This window comes from Poecile atricapillus, chromosome 2, assembly GCF_030490865.1.
Source record: "Poecile atricapillus isolate bPoeAtr1 chromosome 2, bPoeAtr1.hap1, whole genome shotgun sequence".
NCBI classification, from domain to species: Eukaryota; Metazoa; Chordata; class Aves; order Passeriformes; family Paridae; genus Poecile; species Poecile atricapillus.
In genome coordinates, this window is record NC_081250.1 from 132,645,221 (window position 1) to 132,663,379 (window position 18,159).

At 38.7% G+C, this 18,159-nt stretch overlaps 1 protein-coding gene across 1 annotated transcript in view; it reads right to left on the reverse strand.

Moving 5' to 3' along the window:
• RGS22 (regulator of G protein signaling 22) overlaps positions 1-12,492 on the reverse strand; it is a 59,230-nt gene extending 46,738 nt beyond the window's left edge. Inside the window, 4 exon segments of the mRNA XM_058832438.1 lie at positions 817-1,038; positions 9,129-9,191; positions 11,780-11,808; positions 12,416-12,492. Of these exon segments, the coding sequence (XP_058688421.1) occupies positions 817-1,038; positions 9,129-9,191; positions 11,780-11,808; positions 12,416-12,440 (339 nt within the window). The 5' untranslated portion in view covers positions 12,441-12,492.
• Between the last annotated feature and the right edge of the window lie 5,667 nt (positions 12,493-18,159).

Consider the following 18,159-nt stretch of genomic DNA (forward strand, 5'->3'; position numbering starts at 1 on the left):
TCACATCAGCCACAACCATGCAAAATAAGCAAGAAAAGAATAAACCAATCATCCCAGTGAAATACTTTTTGTCCTTGATACCTGTTTTTTAAAGGTAAAACCCCACATCCTGAATCATACTTCAGGTCATACAATACTGACTTGTATTCTCTCAGGTACATAAGATGCTTCAACTCCTGATTTTAACCTGTCTAACTTGGTGCTGAAGATGACCTTGGAAATAGGCAGGTAAGAATACCAAAACTGATACTGTCTAAGCAAGCCTGAAGCCAGATTTTTTTTTTTCCCCCTAAATTCCAACCCATCTTTCCATTAATTTAGCTTTCTTCTTGCCAGAGATTATTTTTTCTGGCCATTTCAATTGATGCTAACTGTGTAAATCCTTTAGGAATTAATGGAAGAGAGACTTATGTGTTGCCAGACCACAGATGAGCTCATAGCCACACAAGGAAATTAATTAATAAGGAAAGACTGAGCTGCATTAGTTTCAGTCAATTTGCACATTCCAGGGATCACTAGTAAAGTAACTGTTGTCATAATATTTTTTCTTTTAATATTAAAAAGTATTCAGACCACACAGCTGAACCCTGCCCTACAGAATCTTCAAAATTCTGCGCTACAGGATGTGCATCTGTAATTCCATTCACTTGTCTGCTAGACACATGTGCATTACAGGGCATAATTTGGCCCATCATTATGTTTTCCTAACATAAATTAACATTTTTCCCAAGCTACCAAGCCAAACACAACAAAAACTACTGCCAGTATCTCTACAGTAAGATCTAAATATAAACTCGGGGTCTATAAGATGCTTACCATAGTGTTGTAATTTGGATCAATACTGAAGGCTGAAGAAGCACCATGCCTTTTGGAGAGCTGCCCATCATTCTTTTCTTTGCTTATAACATCATAAATGGGGCTTGGAGGTTTCTGATCATGTAGATTTTTTTTCGGCTGGCTTTCCAGGCATTGTGGGGCATAATTAACTACTTCAAAAGCCCCAACATCAGAGTTAAACTTCACTGGCTGGGAAAAAGTCTACAAAAGAAGTTAAGAAAGTTTATGGTACTGTAATAAGGCAATTGTCATTTAATAAGTTACTTTTTATCATATAGAGACATCCTACAGAATAAAAAATTGCATTAAGAGGCTTCTTTCTTTTGAGGCCTGAAATAGTAATTTTTCTGCATTCTTGTTTTTGCATTATAGCTTTCCAAAACATGCCTACTTCTTTTATCTCAACAATGCTTAATTGTCAAGAATTGAATTCATTCTAGATAACAGACCATTCTTTTTCACATGTAAATAACTGATTCAGTACATTAATGTTAATTAATATATAATTAACTGTGACTTTAGTAACTATCCTACAGAGAAGTACTCACCTACAACAGGATCAGATCGCCAGTATTGTTCTCCCATTTGTTATTATCAACAATCAAGGCATGAAAATATTAGCAATGAAACTGACCTTTTAAATGTGAGATTCATTTGAGGAGGATGAAGCTGAAGATTTTCATATGTAGGAAAGGTTTTTCATTATACTGTTACTTGTAGGTCAAACAACTACCAAAACCCATGTCCTGTAGTAAATTTTATTATACATCACTAGTTCAGTCAAATACTGTATAATAGCTGAGATAAACTTCAATTTTAGCCATGCAATTGTGACTTTTGACAACTCACAAAACCCCACTGCATGTGTGCACACTAAAACAGAGCCGTCTTTCATCTTTTAAGCTCTGGTATTGGGCATTTCCTTAAAAGACTACCTTTCAAATTCTCTTACTTGAAATGAAGAGGAAAAATATGGACAGATTTTACAGAAGTCATAGAGGATACCCATGACAGTTATGAACAGGAGATTATATAGAACTTATGTGCATTATATACTTCATATTATGTAGAATATATAAGCATCTCTGCACTCAGCTGGACAACAAAGCATGCTGTATTTAAGCACTCAGGAAACTATGGCCACACCTAGACCTAGTGCCAAAACTCATTTTGGTTTTGTTCCAGACAGGATCCCACCTGGTGTTTGTACAGTTGTCGTTCCCCTGCATTTAACAAGAATATTTTATTTGTTCAAGTACTGTACTTTTAATTTCCCTGAACTTTTTCACATATCACATATATGCACACATAGACATAACTCATATACATTCTAAATACGTTAAATACATGCTAAATATAACATAGAAATATATTACAGAACAATTTGATTCTTCACACCTGTATAAGTCCAAAGTAATGATGTTAGTGTCATCTATTTTGTCACTTTATTTGAAGCCCCCTTGTTGATCAGTGTCTTGTAGAGCAATGCCCAGAATTGAACCATGTGGCTGCAACATGTTTTTTCAACATTCCCTACTTATCCCATAATGTCTCACTGTGGAGGCTCAGCCTGGCAAAGCACACAGCATGTGAGAGCTTTAAGTGTACGATTAGTGCCTATGACATCAGACAGTCACTGCTCAGGGCCATGCATTGAATTGCATGAGTCTGTCCAGTTACCTAACTTCAGCTGAAATCATGGATTGGTTTTTGTTCTCTGACACCTTCTGCCTCTTTTGGCACTAATTTTCTCCAGGGCACTCTGCGGGTTTTAGTGCTTTTTCTTTTCCAGATGTACTGAACAGCATCTAAAAACCTTTTATGTGCAGTAGATTTCCCTACATTCAGAACTCCTCCTAGTTTGCAATGTGCACATTTCATTTACTTTCAAACCTAACTTGGGCTGCTACCAGCTTTTAAGTGACTAACTGTGCAATCTTAATAGCCTTCAAATATTTTCTTCCTTATATATTCCTTCATGTTTTAAATAAAGAAACAGGAGAAAGTACACTAAGAAACAAAGTACTTGAGCCTTTTAGGATTTGAAGCACTCTCACTTGTGAAAAAAAAGCAAACAAAATGCAAATTTCATAATAAAGGGCTTTGTGACTAGACATGATGAGATTTAGTTCCATGTTTTTCAAATTGAAAACTAAGCAAATACAGTATTAGTTAAGCACATATATCTACCTTTATTTAATCATTTGTAACTTACTCTAGATCTAGGGTTTTGTAATACATATTCTATTTAGCTGAACAGAAAACTATGGCAAATTTAATGTAGTGAAATGGATGCTAGTGACAATTTTTAAAATGTAAAGTGTATTGTTGTTTTGGGAGTCTGACCACCAATCATTTATGAGACAAATATATTAATGTTGCAAAAGAACATGCACTGATGGGATAGGAAGATTTAGACTTCATACACTACATACTTGACTGAAAAAGGGGGTTCTAGTCCAGACTTTTGGGGTTTGGATGTAGTTACTCATCCCCAGGGAGATCAAAAGGCATGCACACTTCTTCAATCAATCAGAGAGTAGCCAGCAGATCTGACACTAGCAAGGATGCATCTGGAATACTGCATCCAGTTTTGGGTCCCCTGTACAAGTAGGATATTCACATATTTGATCAAGTCCATTAGAAGATCACCGAGATGGTCAGCGGCTGGAGGACTCACCCTTAAGGGAGAAGCTCTAGGAGGACTAGCAGCAGCCTTAGCATATTTACAAGGAGATTTCTGAACAGATAAAGCCAGGCTTTTTACAAAAAAAAACACCCCCAGAACCTGATTTCTTGTAGGAATCATTTTCCCAGTTACCATACAGGAGCGAGGATCAGTCAATCCATTTCTCTTTCAGTATCTGAAGAATTTTGGGGCAAAACACACAATCAAACCATTCTCACACATTACAAGCCACAAAAAAAATGCACCAATAAACTGTTCAGTATCCTTTAGCAAACTTAAAACCTTTCCAGTGGAACTCAAATACTGTAAAATCCTATAACACTTCACAGGACAGTAATGAGAGAGGTTTATGGCACCACCAATATGTCGTCATTTCAAAAATGAGGAATCTCTTCAGTGAAGATGCCTGTGTTAAGGAGTGGATGATAGCCTGCACTATAAAGGGAAAAAATTATCCATGCCAATCTAATATACTAAGAAATGTCTTTCTTACCCCACATTTGGCAAGTGGTTTTGGCTTTTTACAGACAAGTAAAATATACTAACCAAAGACTAAGTGTATCATTCTCTTTAGTTTGAGCCAATTTTTGATGCTTTGAAGATAGAAAGGGAACTCTCCAGAAAAATTATACCTCAAGATGTTAAGAAAAAATAAATCAGGTTTGGCAGGAGCCTTGAAGCTTGGGCTTCATACATTGTCAATTTAGCACAATAAGTAAGATCAAGGACTTGAGAATACCAACAAATAAGAAGTATACAGACTTTGCAAACTGTTTCACTCACAGACAATTCTCCCCCCAAAGTCAGTATGACCAATGTCAACTCAGTGTAGTAATCTCAGCTTCAGAAAAAAATCTCTGAGCAAATAACAAAAAGCTGTTTTCAGACTGTGATACAGCAATACTATTAAATAAATAAACAAATGCATGTACTTTTTTGACAGCAAAGAAATTTCTTAGCTGTCAAATGCACATTAAATATGGTTTTCAGCTGAAAAACAAACAGAATACATAATTCTGAAACCTGAAGTTATACACTTAACTGAAGGGAAGACAAATTTCTCTCAGTCCTCCCATAACAGAAACCAAAACAGCATCCATCACCATGTTGCCAGGGTATCAGACATATAAATCTCACTGTTCTCTGTCTTAAGAGTTTTCAGATACACTCAACTTTGGATATTAACAAATTAACAATTAACAAATGTGTAAATATGCTCACATGCCAGACCCAAATAAAGTAGTTTTATCCCAAGAAAAATAGAATGACCACAGCTTGGCTGCTTCTTAGGTAAAGAGTAGGAGTGAATAGAGATCTCATCCATGAGCATTGCCAAAACTTCCTTTAGAAGGGTATATGTATATCACAAATAAATGTCAGTGAGAGTCCACACCAGAAAAGAATTTGAGCTGCTCTATCAAGTGTCTGGAAAAATTCGCACTACACATGGTCAGTGCAAAATCTCCCATTGACTTGAATGAGCTCAGGATTTCCCTTCTGTCGATGAGTAAGACAAAAGTAATAATCACTTATCACAATCTAATTAAGATAATAACATTTAGAGTAAACACACTATTAATAAGGAATGTAGTCAGGAATGCTTTGTTTGTTTCCTTCAATGTCAAAGACATGATGCAATTTTTAGTCCTGGGTAAGTCTCAATGTAACATGCATACAGGACCTTACTTCTGTCAAAGCCTTTTTAAGGGAGGTTATATTGGCAACTGCAGCCTCCCTCCTCACACCTGGAAAAAACAAGAGGAAACTAATGAGCATGCACTGATGCCTTGAACTGATGATTTGATGCATGGAATTATTCACTCATCTTCAAAGCAGTGAAGGATCTGAAATGTGCAGCAGAGTGGATTGCTTTTTTGCTTTCTGCCCTATCTGTAATCTGTTATTCAGATCAAGCAAGATTTTCAGGATCTTTCTGTCTTCAGAAAGACAGATTGGCCTGAGCTTTGTTACTTGGGCTTTAACTGTTTTCAGAATCATCACCTGCATCAAATGCTGGACCCCAGACTACTTGGAGGAGAGCTTTTACAGGGAGAACAATGTTTAAAAGAAATATTCTTCATATCTAAAATGTATAAAATTATGGTCACTTAGTAGATTTCTGCTTCAAGGGAAACCAAGAACCAGGGATTTGCCACCAAATTATCATCTCCTGAATGTGCTTCAATTGAGGCACAAGGTAGTGCTTTTGTCTCTAGTATGAGGTTGCAAAGAGGAGTGTGCCTTCCTCAGCATCACTGGTAACCGGAAAATGACAGGTAAGACCCAGCACAGGCGTGGGATGGAACAAGTAGCAAGCAGGCTGTAGAGTGCAGGAGAAACGAGTTGGCATTACTGTGCTTGCCTTCAACACAGAGCTGGATGGCAATTTCTGACTTCTGAATTTTCATTCCTGACTAAACATATCCTTGGATGCTTTTAATACATGGATCAGAGATTCAAATTCTAGTCTGAACTCTAGAAATGGAAATGTATCCAGGCCAACGTTTCTCTTAAATCTTTCATTTTATATTAGTTACTAAGGAAGGTGTAACTCGTTTGTGTGTCATGTAATTGGTTTCTGCTACTGTGAAATCACTGTACTACTGGCAACAAGTTCCCTCCTGAGGTTTTTTGTATTATGTATTTCAGAAATACTTCCTGTAAATTACACTTTATTACAGTATATAGCTCTTTGGAGTACCTAGATATTTGTCAGATTACACTGAATGTCATTATAACACAAGAATCACTTAGGGGATATGCTGTAAATCAAAACAAACCAAAAAAAAAAACCACATTAAAAACCTGCTGCTGCTATAGCAAGTCCCCAGTGATACAATTTTCCATCTGCTAATGGTGCATTATAAATCAATGCAGAGGCAGCCCCTTAAAATAAGCATTTGCTCCCCCTGATTTCTTGTATCAAGTCTCACAATATTTTCAGTTTAACTTGTTGCCTAACTACTAGCACACCTGGGTAATACTGTTCCCAGGCAACAGTGTATAAGCACAACAAGAATAAAGAAATGGAAACTTCAATGCACTGTTTTAGTAGAAGCCTTCTGAGAAGGAGAGGGAAATCAGGAATGTAAGGCATTCAAACCACAGAACTCAAGGCATTAACAGAAATTAATCCTGAAGAGAGTAAATCCTTAGGAAAAGATCAAAGAGAAAGTAAAACCAATTATGTGAACATTACAGTTAAAAATAGCTAATAGAGCATCTGTTTTCATGAAGATATGTAAATATGTAGAAGAGAGACCATGCGTCATCTTAGAAACCTACCAAGATTACCAGCATAAAACAGTGTTTATTCAGGAGTAACTGTGAACACTTTTCTGTGGGCTTCCAGAGCAACCAGGAGTGTCTGGACAATTGCTGCAGTTCAGAGCTGCTGAGCTGTGCCAGGACTGTGGGATGAGGAGCCCTCTGAGGCTAAGGAGAATTTTGGCCTCTAACAGATGTCCTGAAATTTGTGTATGTCCAAGATTAAGAGACTAAATGGCTGAACTTCTTAGCCACTCCATCCTCTGAAATTTGGGGAAAACTTGAAGCATAGTTTCCAAATCAGCAGCAAAGGGATGGAAGACGGTATTCCTGTGCTAGAACAATCTGTGGAAGAAGGCCTGGGTTTAAAACATAAGTAGTTAAGCTTGGATTTAAACAGATATCCTAAGGCAGCTGGGGGGAGGGGTGGGTTGGGGATGTGGATGTATTGGAGAAAGTAAAAAATCAGCCTTCTCACCACAGGTTTTGTTCCATCTGTCTCTAACTTTGTATACTCCTCTTGCAGCGTGGTGAAAGCATGCAAAGACTGAATTCCTGAAAGAAGTCAGTATTGATGCTGTGCACAAAACTCACACTCTGACATGGAGTTAATACCCACAGATTTTATTTTATGATTAAAAATTGGCATGAGGAGCCCATCCTACCATCCTTAGTAGTGCAATTTCCATGCTGTGTATATTTACACAAATCTGTGATGTGGCTTAGAGAGACAGCTATGTCTGGTTCAATTTAGTAAGCCAAATCATTCAGTAATGAATCACAACTGAACTTACTTCATTAGTGCCTTCACCAAAGTCTGAGGTCCTAGGAGCATCGAGAAATATTCTGCCCTCTCCTAATGCTGGCACTGGTTCCTAGCAATCAAGCTGTAGAATGGATCTATGTTCTTGTAGTGTAGCCTGTTGGACTGAAGTGCCTTAGGAAGGGAACAGGCTGTGGGGCAGCTCTGTGGCACATCGAGTGGGAGCCACAAGTGACACTGTGGGAAGGCCTGTGCCACCTGGCAAGGGACTTTGAATGTAAAGTGTCAGAACCAAGACTACTGAGATGAAGTTGGATGAAGTTGCCACACTAAGGAAGCAGGACTGTACACGACTCTCAACAGAGAGTGGGGAGGCAGGCTAGTAAATAGGGAAAAGGAGCAAAATATAGGAGAACTGGTTAAATACAAGATACTGGGTATGATGGTCTAGGTGTAACTGGATACTGTAACAGAATACAGTATAAGGCTGCATCCTTCTAGCTGCAAATGGGAGAGGAAGAGGAGGGAAGTGACAACTTTAAAACCTTCCAAGCCATGAAGAGAAAGAGTTGTTCCTTGAGCTTAAATGTTACTTAATCACTGAATGCATTGCCAGAAAACTGCAAAAGGAAAAACATTTCTTATGTCATCATGTTGTGACACTGTAATAGAAGTGGACAACTTTTAAATAATTATTTATGTCTTTTTCATTTCCTATTCATATCATTTTAGTGCACTGTGATTTAAATACATAAATGATTAATTACATAAGTTTAAATACATAAATAACCTAGGGATCTTGGTGGACAACAAGCTGTCCACAAGCCAGCAGTGTGTCCCTGTGGTCAGGAAGGCCTGGCATACATTAGGAAGAGGACTGCCAGCAGGTTGAGGGCTCTTCAGTACATGAGAGATGTGGAGCTACTTGAGCAGTCCAGCAGAGGGCTACGAAAAACATTAAGGAATATGGAGCAGCTCTCCTATGAGGAAAGGCTGAGGGAGCAGGGCATGTTCACCCTCAAGAAGAGAGAAATAAGAGGGGCCCTTATCAATGTCTATCAATATCTGAAGGGAGGATGATGCCAGGCTCTGCTCAGTGGTGCAGAGCAATAGGGCAAGAGGCAATGAGCAGAAACTGATGCACAGGAAGTTCCATCTGAACACAAAGAAGAACTTCTTTACTCTGTGGGTGACTGAGCACTGGAACAGGCTGCCCAGAGAGGTGGTGGAGTCCCTGTCACTGGAGATATTCAAGAACCATCTGGACACAATCCTGTGCTACATGCTCTGGGATGACCCTGCTTGAACAGGGAGGTTGGACCAGAGGACCCACTGTGCTCCCTTCCAACCTGACCCTTTCTGTGATTCTGTAAATTAGCAAGAGAACATGTGTCCCCAGAAGTCCAGATACTGGGCTATTCTTACTGATAATAACACTGAACAGTAAGAGTTTCTACCATTAAAATACAGCTATAGGGCAAAACATAAAATTTTCCAAGATGGATTAAGTTCCACTTAATCTTAGTAAGGCATTTTTTTGGATTTTGCAAGTGATTTCTTTCAGGTACTTACCGGAAGACTCAAAAATTCATTAAAGTAATCCACAAGCATATCATCTGTGGCTAAGCATTCTTCCTATAGAGAGATAAAACCACAAAATATGGCTTGTAATAATCTGCACTAATATCTGAATGCACTATTGCCTTAAACAATATTTTTTCCATGAGATATGACATGGAAGCTTTTGCAAAATATTATTTCCCATTTTTGAGAATATAGTCATTGCATCACTGTTATATTCTAGCCATTGCACACTACCAAGGTCCTTAGCAATTTAAAACACACACATGAAGGTAAATCCTTTGCCAATGAATTTACAGATAAAGCCTTCATAAACCAAACAGCTTCTAGATGCTGAAAGTCTGCATGTTAACTTTTGAAAATATGTGCATAAGTTAACAATCTAGAAATTCCCCACATTGTACCTTTCTCTCTTGCACTTGGGAAGAAGGAGAGTATAGTATTTCACCAGGGCCACCTTCTGCTCTCACACTGCTGCTTGGGGATGTTTGGGGACTAAAAAGGAATACACTAACCTATAATTTGGCTCAGTAAGCAAGCAGTGTATGCCATACTTTAAATCTGACAGAACTGGGAGGCTTCCTGTTGACCCCATCAGAAGTGAAGACTGTATCTGCAGGTGTTTTTGCATCCCTTCAGACCCCTGCACTTTAAATCCTGCTAACATGACTCAAAAACTGTAGACTAGAAGTTGATTTTTTCTGTTGTTGACAAATCCGAAAGTATGGCTCCAAGTTTACTTTTACTGTACTCAATATCTCCACCATCCCCATTTCAATTCAACAGAGGGTAAAACTGGATCATTATTCCACTGGTCTTTGGATATGTGTTTTCAGTTTAATGAAGACATTTAAATATTTTTAATAGTTAAATTTATCTAAATATTCTATAATTTCAGCCTTGCAAGGCAAGAGGAATGCACTTTAATGTATTTGCCAAGAGTAGCAAAGGTGTTGGAACACAAATCTTTTTTCTCTTTCTTAAGTTGATAGCACTGAACTCTACAAGTGAGGAATAGCACTAAAGAGAGGTTATGAACTGTATACACGCAGGCAGTATCTTGATCCAAACTCCAGTGGTCTAACCTAAATGCAGATAGCTTGTTCCCAGATAAGGAAGAAATCTGAGATAGCATGCGTGACAAGTCAGGACTAGACCTGAAGGGGTTTGTCTGGCCCTAGTCTGCCAGCATTTATTCCTTAGCACTTGTGTTTGCTGTGGTGACTGATGCAAAACAGGCAAGGTAGCCCGAGCTCATTCCTAGAAAATGCTGCCAGTGCTGAAAGCAAGGCTTTCATGCCCTATTGGATCACAGGCCTGTGGCCCAATGCAATTGCAGTGCCATGGACCTAGAGATATTTGGGCACTGATTAAACAGAGGAATTTACCAAAGTGTCTAACCCATTTTGAAATCAACAGAGAATCCTCTTAGTAATGTCAATAGCCAACCAGATCCAGAAGTTTCAATTCTCCAAATGTTAACACAATTAGGAAAAGAAATTAATTAGAACAAGCTATAGTCAACCTCATGTTTGGCTTGACACTGACAAGAATGAATCTTGAGATAGAACTAGAAATGATAACATATGATGAAAATATTTTATTGTTTCTAAGGACTTATTAAAAACAATTAATTTATTATTGGCTGAAGTATAAGCTCTCTAGGACCATGCAGGTAACATGTTTTTAATTTCCCATGGATATAACTCTCTGTAGTCTCATATAAAAGCAAGAAATGTAGACACACTGGCTGATTAATAGATAAAAGGTTCACAGTCTTATTAATGTGAGCTTTATTACTTACTGCATCTACACATGATATACTTTCCTCTGGGTTTTGGAGAGATTTTGTAGACAGTCTTAGTTTCATTCAAAATCAACTGCACTTTTTTATGTGCGCATTATAGGTTAGGGAGTTGCATGTACTATAGTTTAGACTTTTGTTTTAGAAAGTTGGTTCTTTTTAGAAATTTGGTTTCATTTCCTTCCATGCCATTTCTCCTGCAGCACAGTCTAAATTATGACTAGAAAAAGCTGCCTTAGAATTGCAATGGGAGGTTAAGGTGTGCTAAATTTGGTCCACAACTTGTGCTTATGTTGGTTCTATTTATGGTAATAAACACTATAAATAAAACAGTATCTAGAAATTCCCAAAAGCAATATCAATACATTTATATTTTCAAATATACACTTACAAAGGCATTCAAAACAGGGAATAGGCAAACATTACCTGAGCTGCAACAGTAAACATGTCATTTCTTACGTGGTAATAGACAAACATATACCTTTCAAACAAGAAGACAAACATCAGGGAAAACCTACAATGTGTTATGAGCAAAGGGCAAAAAAGGCAAAGTAAGGAGATTGCTAAACCTGTCATGTTGAATCTTCCAGTTTGTTGCCTTCTTTCATCCTAATTCACTTTCATTTTCATCTTTATTCTCCATAGTCTCATTACTTTTTTTTCTAATTATTTTCAAACTAAGTATTTTGTGTGACAAAATTTTAAGAAATTTCTCAGTAATCCATACTTACAAAAAAGAAATAAAAAAAAAGACTGTGTTTTTCAAAATGTTTTTTTGCTTTTTTTGCTCCATTGCTGCATAATGAAAATCATGACCAAGCCTTATAAGCATACTTACTAACATTTCTTCTGTTATACATGGAGGTTCTGAAAAGAAGATATTAAATATCATACGTTATCCAAGCAATGCAGTTAATCTATTTCAACTACAATGCAACAAAAAGTAGTGAGGCATGACAACCGTTCTGGGTATTCTGAAATAAAATAACTTAGTCTGAAGAAATAAAATAAACTAAAAATAAGCTGTAATGTTGACCTATGCATGAAAATATTAACTATCACAAGAATTCTTTAACTATAAGTCAAGTATTATTTAAATATATTATTTCTTATACATATCATTTAACTACATGTCAGCTTTCCCCTGCAAAATTAATAACTAGAAGCTTGGTCATTCAATGAGAATACATATTTATAGGAAACTCTCAAAGATTTGAACAGCAAATAATACAAATCATGTGATAAAATTAAAAAGATACAACTGTGTTCCCGAATAATCAATTCTCACTCAGTCTAGGAGAACATCCTGCCTTTAGTGACGCCATTTGAAGGGAGTAAAGTTCTCTCTTCGGAGTGATGAGTTCTGCCGGGCAGCTTTACACCCTGCAGTTCAAAACGCCCCTGTTTGGTGCCACCGACTCTACCTGAGGCCGCCACGGAGCCAGCCCAGCCCTGCGGGGAGAGCGCCACATACCCGTGGTGAGCCTCTTGGAGCGCATCCCGGCTCCGGCAGCCGCCGGCCGCGCCCGCACGGGTGAGATCCCGGGGGGCAGCGGCAGCAGCGGCCTCACGGGTGAGATCCCGGGGGGCAGCGGCAGCAGCGGCCTCACGGGTGAGATCCCGGGGGGCAGCGGCAGCAGCGGCCTCACGGGTGAGATCCCGGGGGGCAGCGGCAGCAGCGGCCTCACGGGTGAGATCCCGGGGAGCAGCGGCAGCAGCGGCCTCACGGGTGAGATCCCGGGGAGCAGCGCCGGGGCCGCCGGGCCCGGCCGGGGCCTGTGGCCGCCGCGCCGTTGCCAGGGCGCTGTAAACACGGCCCGGGCAGTGCCCGGCCCGGCACCGCGCTCCCTCAGGGAGGACAGTCCCAGAGGAGATGCCTGAGAAGCACAAATCTGAGGACACTTGGAGCCAGAAATGAAACGAAACACTCTCAGAATGTTAGTTTCTGCCTTGGCTCCAGCATGTAAGAAAAAGTCACGTTTCTGGTGGGATCAGCGAAAGCTGTGTGCAGAGAAGGAATTCGGGGTCCTATATGAGGATTTCAGAGGGATTTAGGTGTTTCACAACTGGGATCTGAAAACCATCCTACCTTGCAAGTAGCTTATCCTAGAACTGCATAAATCCTTCAGGATTTTTTTGGCATGGAAGTTCACTCAAAGGTTCTCTGCCTCTGCTTGTTTCCAGACCAGAACTGCTTTTAGTAGCTTGGCAAAAATCCCACTGGGATGAGTTGTACAAGATGTCATGGATGCAAGGTACACGAAGGGCTCCTTTGAGAAGCCAAATCCATCAGCTGGACTTGGGAAGTGCCCAAAAGGGACTAAGGCCTTGCCATTCCCAGAAAACTATAATTTGTATCCCCCTTCACAGAGCAGAGTAGTATATCCAGTTGTAACACTCAACTGTGAAAAAAAAGTTTTATTTTAACTCAGATATGACTTTGGTAGAATCCATGGTTGAGTAAAAACAGAACAAATGCACATGCCCAGGGACTGCAGCTTAAAGTCCAGAAGCTGATGAGTGTTAATAATGAACAAGCAGCAAATCTGTTACCATAGAGGCAGGGAAAATGGCTTCATCTCCTAGAAACACATTATATTTAGCACCTTCTAGTCCAGATGTGCATTCCCACTCCAGGGGATGCCTGCTCAAATTGAATCACTGGTCTAGTTACTAAATGGCAGAATAATACTTCTTCTATTTGTCTTAACGGAGTCTAGTTAGCTATGTGATTAGATTTTAAGGGTGGTTTGGGTCAAGGGTTGAGAGGGTGGGGGGTGTCCCCTAAGGGGACAATAGTATTTCCAAAGACCAGAAAGAGAAGCTGAATAATGTGTTATTCAAGATACACATTTCAGGCAAATGTTTCATATATATATATATATATGTATGTATGTGTGTGTGTGTGTGTGTGTGTATGTGTGTATCTGGAGAGCATATTCAACAGAAGTAAAGAATAAAATACGAAGATTCAGACAAGTTAGCTATGGACAATATAAATATCAGTCTTCTGATGAAGTATTAACTGTTCTTATATTCTCTGTATGCAGATTCTATTCAATAAGACATGACAAACTAAGTCAACATTGAATTTCCTAGTGCTGTGTATCAGGACATATTCTATTGTCACTATGAAATACTTCAAATAGGCATACTTAATGTATATGTAAGAGAAATATGCATAAAAGCCCATAAAATGCAAAGTTAAACCTTTCCAGCAGGTAGAATTGCACTCCATTGTATTATGAACCTGGATTGTCTCATAACCAAACTACTTAATATGATTTTAAATGTTTAAGCTAATGTTCATTCCACTCATTTTCCCCCTGCCCCTCTTTCTTTCTGATGTAGGTATAAACATAGTCTGCAGTGTGTAACTTTCTCCTAAACTTCCCTAATTGCTTGCAATTTTTGAAGAAAAAACAACAGAAACATGATGAATGAGCCTTTTTTTTTAAGTAGAAGTGGAAGTTGCAAGACAGCTCAGAAACAACTGAAGTCTGGAAATGAATCGATTAAGAAAAATAAAATTGGAAAGGTCCTTTTCCTATCCTTCTGTCATCAGGTATATAGAACTCTTAGGTCTTTGTGCTGTTTCAATATGCTTCAAAAATTACATTTAGGATTAAGCTCATCAGAAAATACACATTGTACTCACTCATGGAGAATCTATTAGCAGTCATCATCACTTTTTCATTATCTTAGTTAACAACAAAATTTAGGTCAAATATCTCATGTGTGTGCATTTCGCTCCTGATTTTATATTGCCAGTTAAAAGTTCACCAGCTAGTGAAGCTGAGATATAAAGATCAAGCTATTTTTTTCTCCATTTTCACCTTTTTCTTTCCATGCTCTTATTTCATTTTATTTTAATTTTTATTATTATTTAGCTTAACAGACCTGCAGGTCTACAGGATGTTTCATAAACATAGTTAATGTTTATCCCAAAAAACATCTTACTCTGTAGTAAAGAGGAATGGCTAGACAAGATGGGGAATAAGTTCTAAAAAAGGAGATACCCACAGAATACTGAACAAAAGAAAGAAAAACCACTAAAAGTAGATTTAATGTTGTTAGAAATTTTAGAAAATAGTAATCTATCAGAAGGCCATCACATCACAGGAAGAGGCTGCACTGGAAAACAAATGGAAGGAAAATGTCAGTTGGTCCACTTTATACCTGCTGGCATTTCCGTCCTCCACTTATTTATGAAGAACCATTTGGAGAGGTGAACTTTCAGCCAAGACTTGAATCTGTCCTCCACAAATCTCTGGGACTTATGCTTTCAGCCATTTGTCAGGGTAAGGATTTCAAAGTATTACCCAGGCAAAGCAGATCAAAACTGCTGAGACAGCTTTGCCCTCAAAGAACCACACGTATAAGCTATGCCAGCTTGCTGGATGAACAAGCTTCCTTGGAACTCAGGTACAGACAAAACATAAACTGGGTTGCTTTACTAAATCCAAGTGCACACTTGTGCTTGATTCCTGGCAGTGGTCATATTGAAGTAATGAATTTTCACATAATTAATTATTAATTCAAAAGGTAGCAAATACTCATAACAAAAATGCTGATACAGCTCCAGAGAGATACTCAGGGACAGCTATTGATTTTCCATTTTCCAACACCCCATCTCACATATAAGTGGGCATTTCTTGCTGTGGTACCTTAAAAATCTAAATATTTTTACAACATTACTACAGTTTCTTTTTCAGATGATTACCACAGAGATTTTAGTTTTGCATCTGGTAGCTACAATCACATACACTGAAAACAGGTGCTAGGAAACCTATTTAAATATTGACTGCAGAAGTGCCAAATTTGGAGTCAGATCTCAAGAGGAAGCAAAAGTCCAGTGTCAGATGGCTGGCCCTTAAATGCCTTAAATTATTCTGCTGGCAAAAACCTAGAGGCTGCCTGTGGTGATGGTGCGGCCTCTGTGTTGAATCTGACAGTCCCAGTTTACAGGCACAGTTTAATGCAATTCTGTTGCTGTCAGAAAAAATTAGTGCAAACACCTGAGGAAACTGTTATTGGGAACATGAGCAGTCAAAAGAATTTGAAAAGGAGAGAAATAATATTCCTGAAGATAGTCTAGGTTAAAAGCAAAAAAGCAAGTGCTTAAAAATAAAATAAGAGAGGTCAATAGCATCCTGGCCTATATCAGGAATAGTGTGGACAGTAGGTCCAGCACTATTCCAGCACAGTATTGTCCCTCTGTACTTGGCACTGGTGAGGACACACCTCAAATGTTGTGTCCAGTTCTGAGCCTCTCACTTACAAGGACATTGACGTGCTGGAGAGTGTCCAGAGAACGGCAGTGGAGGTTGAGAATTGTTTAGAACACAAGTCCCATGAGCAGCAGCTGAGGGTGCTGGAGTTGTTTAGCCTGGAGCAAAGGAGGCTCAGGGGAAACCTTATCACTCTCTACAACTACCTGACTCTACCCTCACTACCTGTATGTAGTGAGTGAGGGGTGGGTCTCTTCTTCCAGGTATCAGTCAATAGGACAAGAGGAAATGGCCTTAAGTTGTGCCAGAGGAGTTTTAGATTGGCACTTAGGAAAAAAATTCTTCACCAAAAGGCTTGTCAAGCACTGGAACAGGCTGCACAAAGAAGTTCACTCACTATCCCTGAAGGTATTTAAGGGACTTGTGGATGTGGCTCTTAGGGACATGGTTTAGTGATGGACTTTGCAGTGCTAGGTAAATGGCTGGACTCAGTGATCTTAGCAGGCTTCTCAACCTAAACAATTCTATGATTCCAGAAACAGTAAAGGAAGAAAGACAGCTTTGGGCTATCAACATCAGAAACCTTTAATGGAGGAGACTTTCAGAGGGAAGTCCAAAGAGCTTTACCTGTACAGAAGTCTTTATTCAGATAGTCACTGGAGAATACTTCTTGACTTGTCAATGTTGCCAATGGCCCAAGGATTCCTGTAACAATCCTGTTCTGTCAGGACAATGTAGAGATGTCTTATCAAATTTAAAGGCTTTAAGTAAGGTTTGACTTTGATTTGCTTAATATGAGACTTGAATAACATTAGGGGAATACAGAGACATACCAGGAAGACTAATTTGGAATTTGGAAGGACCACTTAGCAATTTGTGATATACATTTGTATTCTTACTACCTCCTACATGCCAAGTAGTGTGTATGCCTCTTGCATGCACACCTGCAGTCATCTGAGTCCTTCATCAATTTCTATTTGTGTGTTAAGAATAACTCCTAGAGCTTTAGGAGAATGTCACACTACCTTTCCTAATTTTGGAAAGGAGCATTAACATTTAATTGAAAACCTATTTAGCAAGATTATGAAATAAAATTATTGGAAATAATAATATAAATAGAGAAATTTAGAAATTATTATTAGAAATAAAATATTAGAATTAAAGTAATTCTGCAAAGACAGAATGAAAATCAGGGAAGAATTACTAGAGCCACAGCTATCAAACCACATAGAAGATAAAACACTGGCATGGTGCATTAAGTCTACAGCAAGGCAGAGAATTTTTTTGCTACCAGCCCTACAACAGTTAATGTAGCATGTCTTTCAGCTGAAACATAGATACAGATCAGAAGAAACTGTGACAGTTATTTCTCACAGAGATTTCACTGTCACAGGATGTATCCAAAGTTTTGGCACTATATACAAAAGATTGCATTGTTATTGTCAATTATCTATTTTCCATGTAGATTAACTGGAGTCATGATTTGTAATACATTTTGGCTGCACTGATTTAAGCTTTTCAAATGTACTACCACTTCCTACTTCTAGCTGCACAAGTAGATTTCATGACTTTTTTTTTTTTTTTTTTTTCCTGGGGTTACTCACAGTTTGGTTTATGTCAGGTCAGTTTCTTGGTCATGGTTTAACAGCTGTTCTAGTCCACCAAAGGTCCAGTGTAAGAGGCATAAAGAAGAAGCTCCAGCAGATAGCAATAGCATATGCCAATAATCTCAAATGTCCTTCAGCAGATCATCTCCTGGCAGTAGGTGTCAAATACCAATGAGAAACACTAAATGCATACATGTCTTCCCTTTCTTGCTATCAAGCAGGTGTCAACAGCAGTCCCCAAACCCAGAATTCCCCAGCTGAGTTATCCAAGTGAAATATTGCTGATGCATCAAATCTGGATAGTAGCAGTGCTGTTTGAGACAAAACATCTCACTGATGATCAGTTACAACATTTTTGTTACACTGCTGTGGGTGGTGTA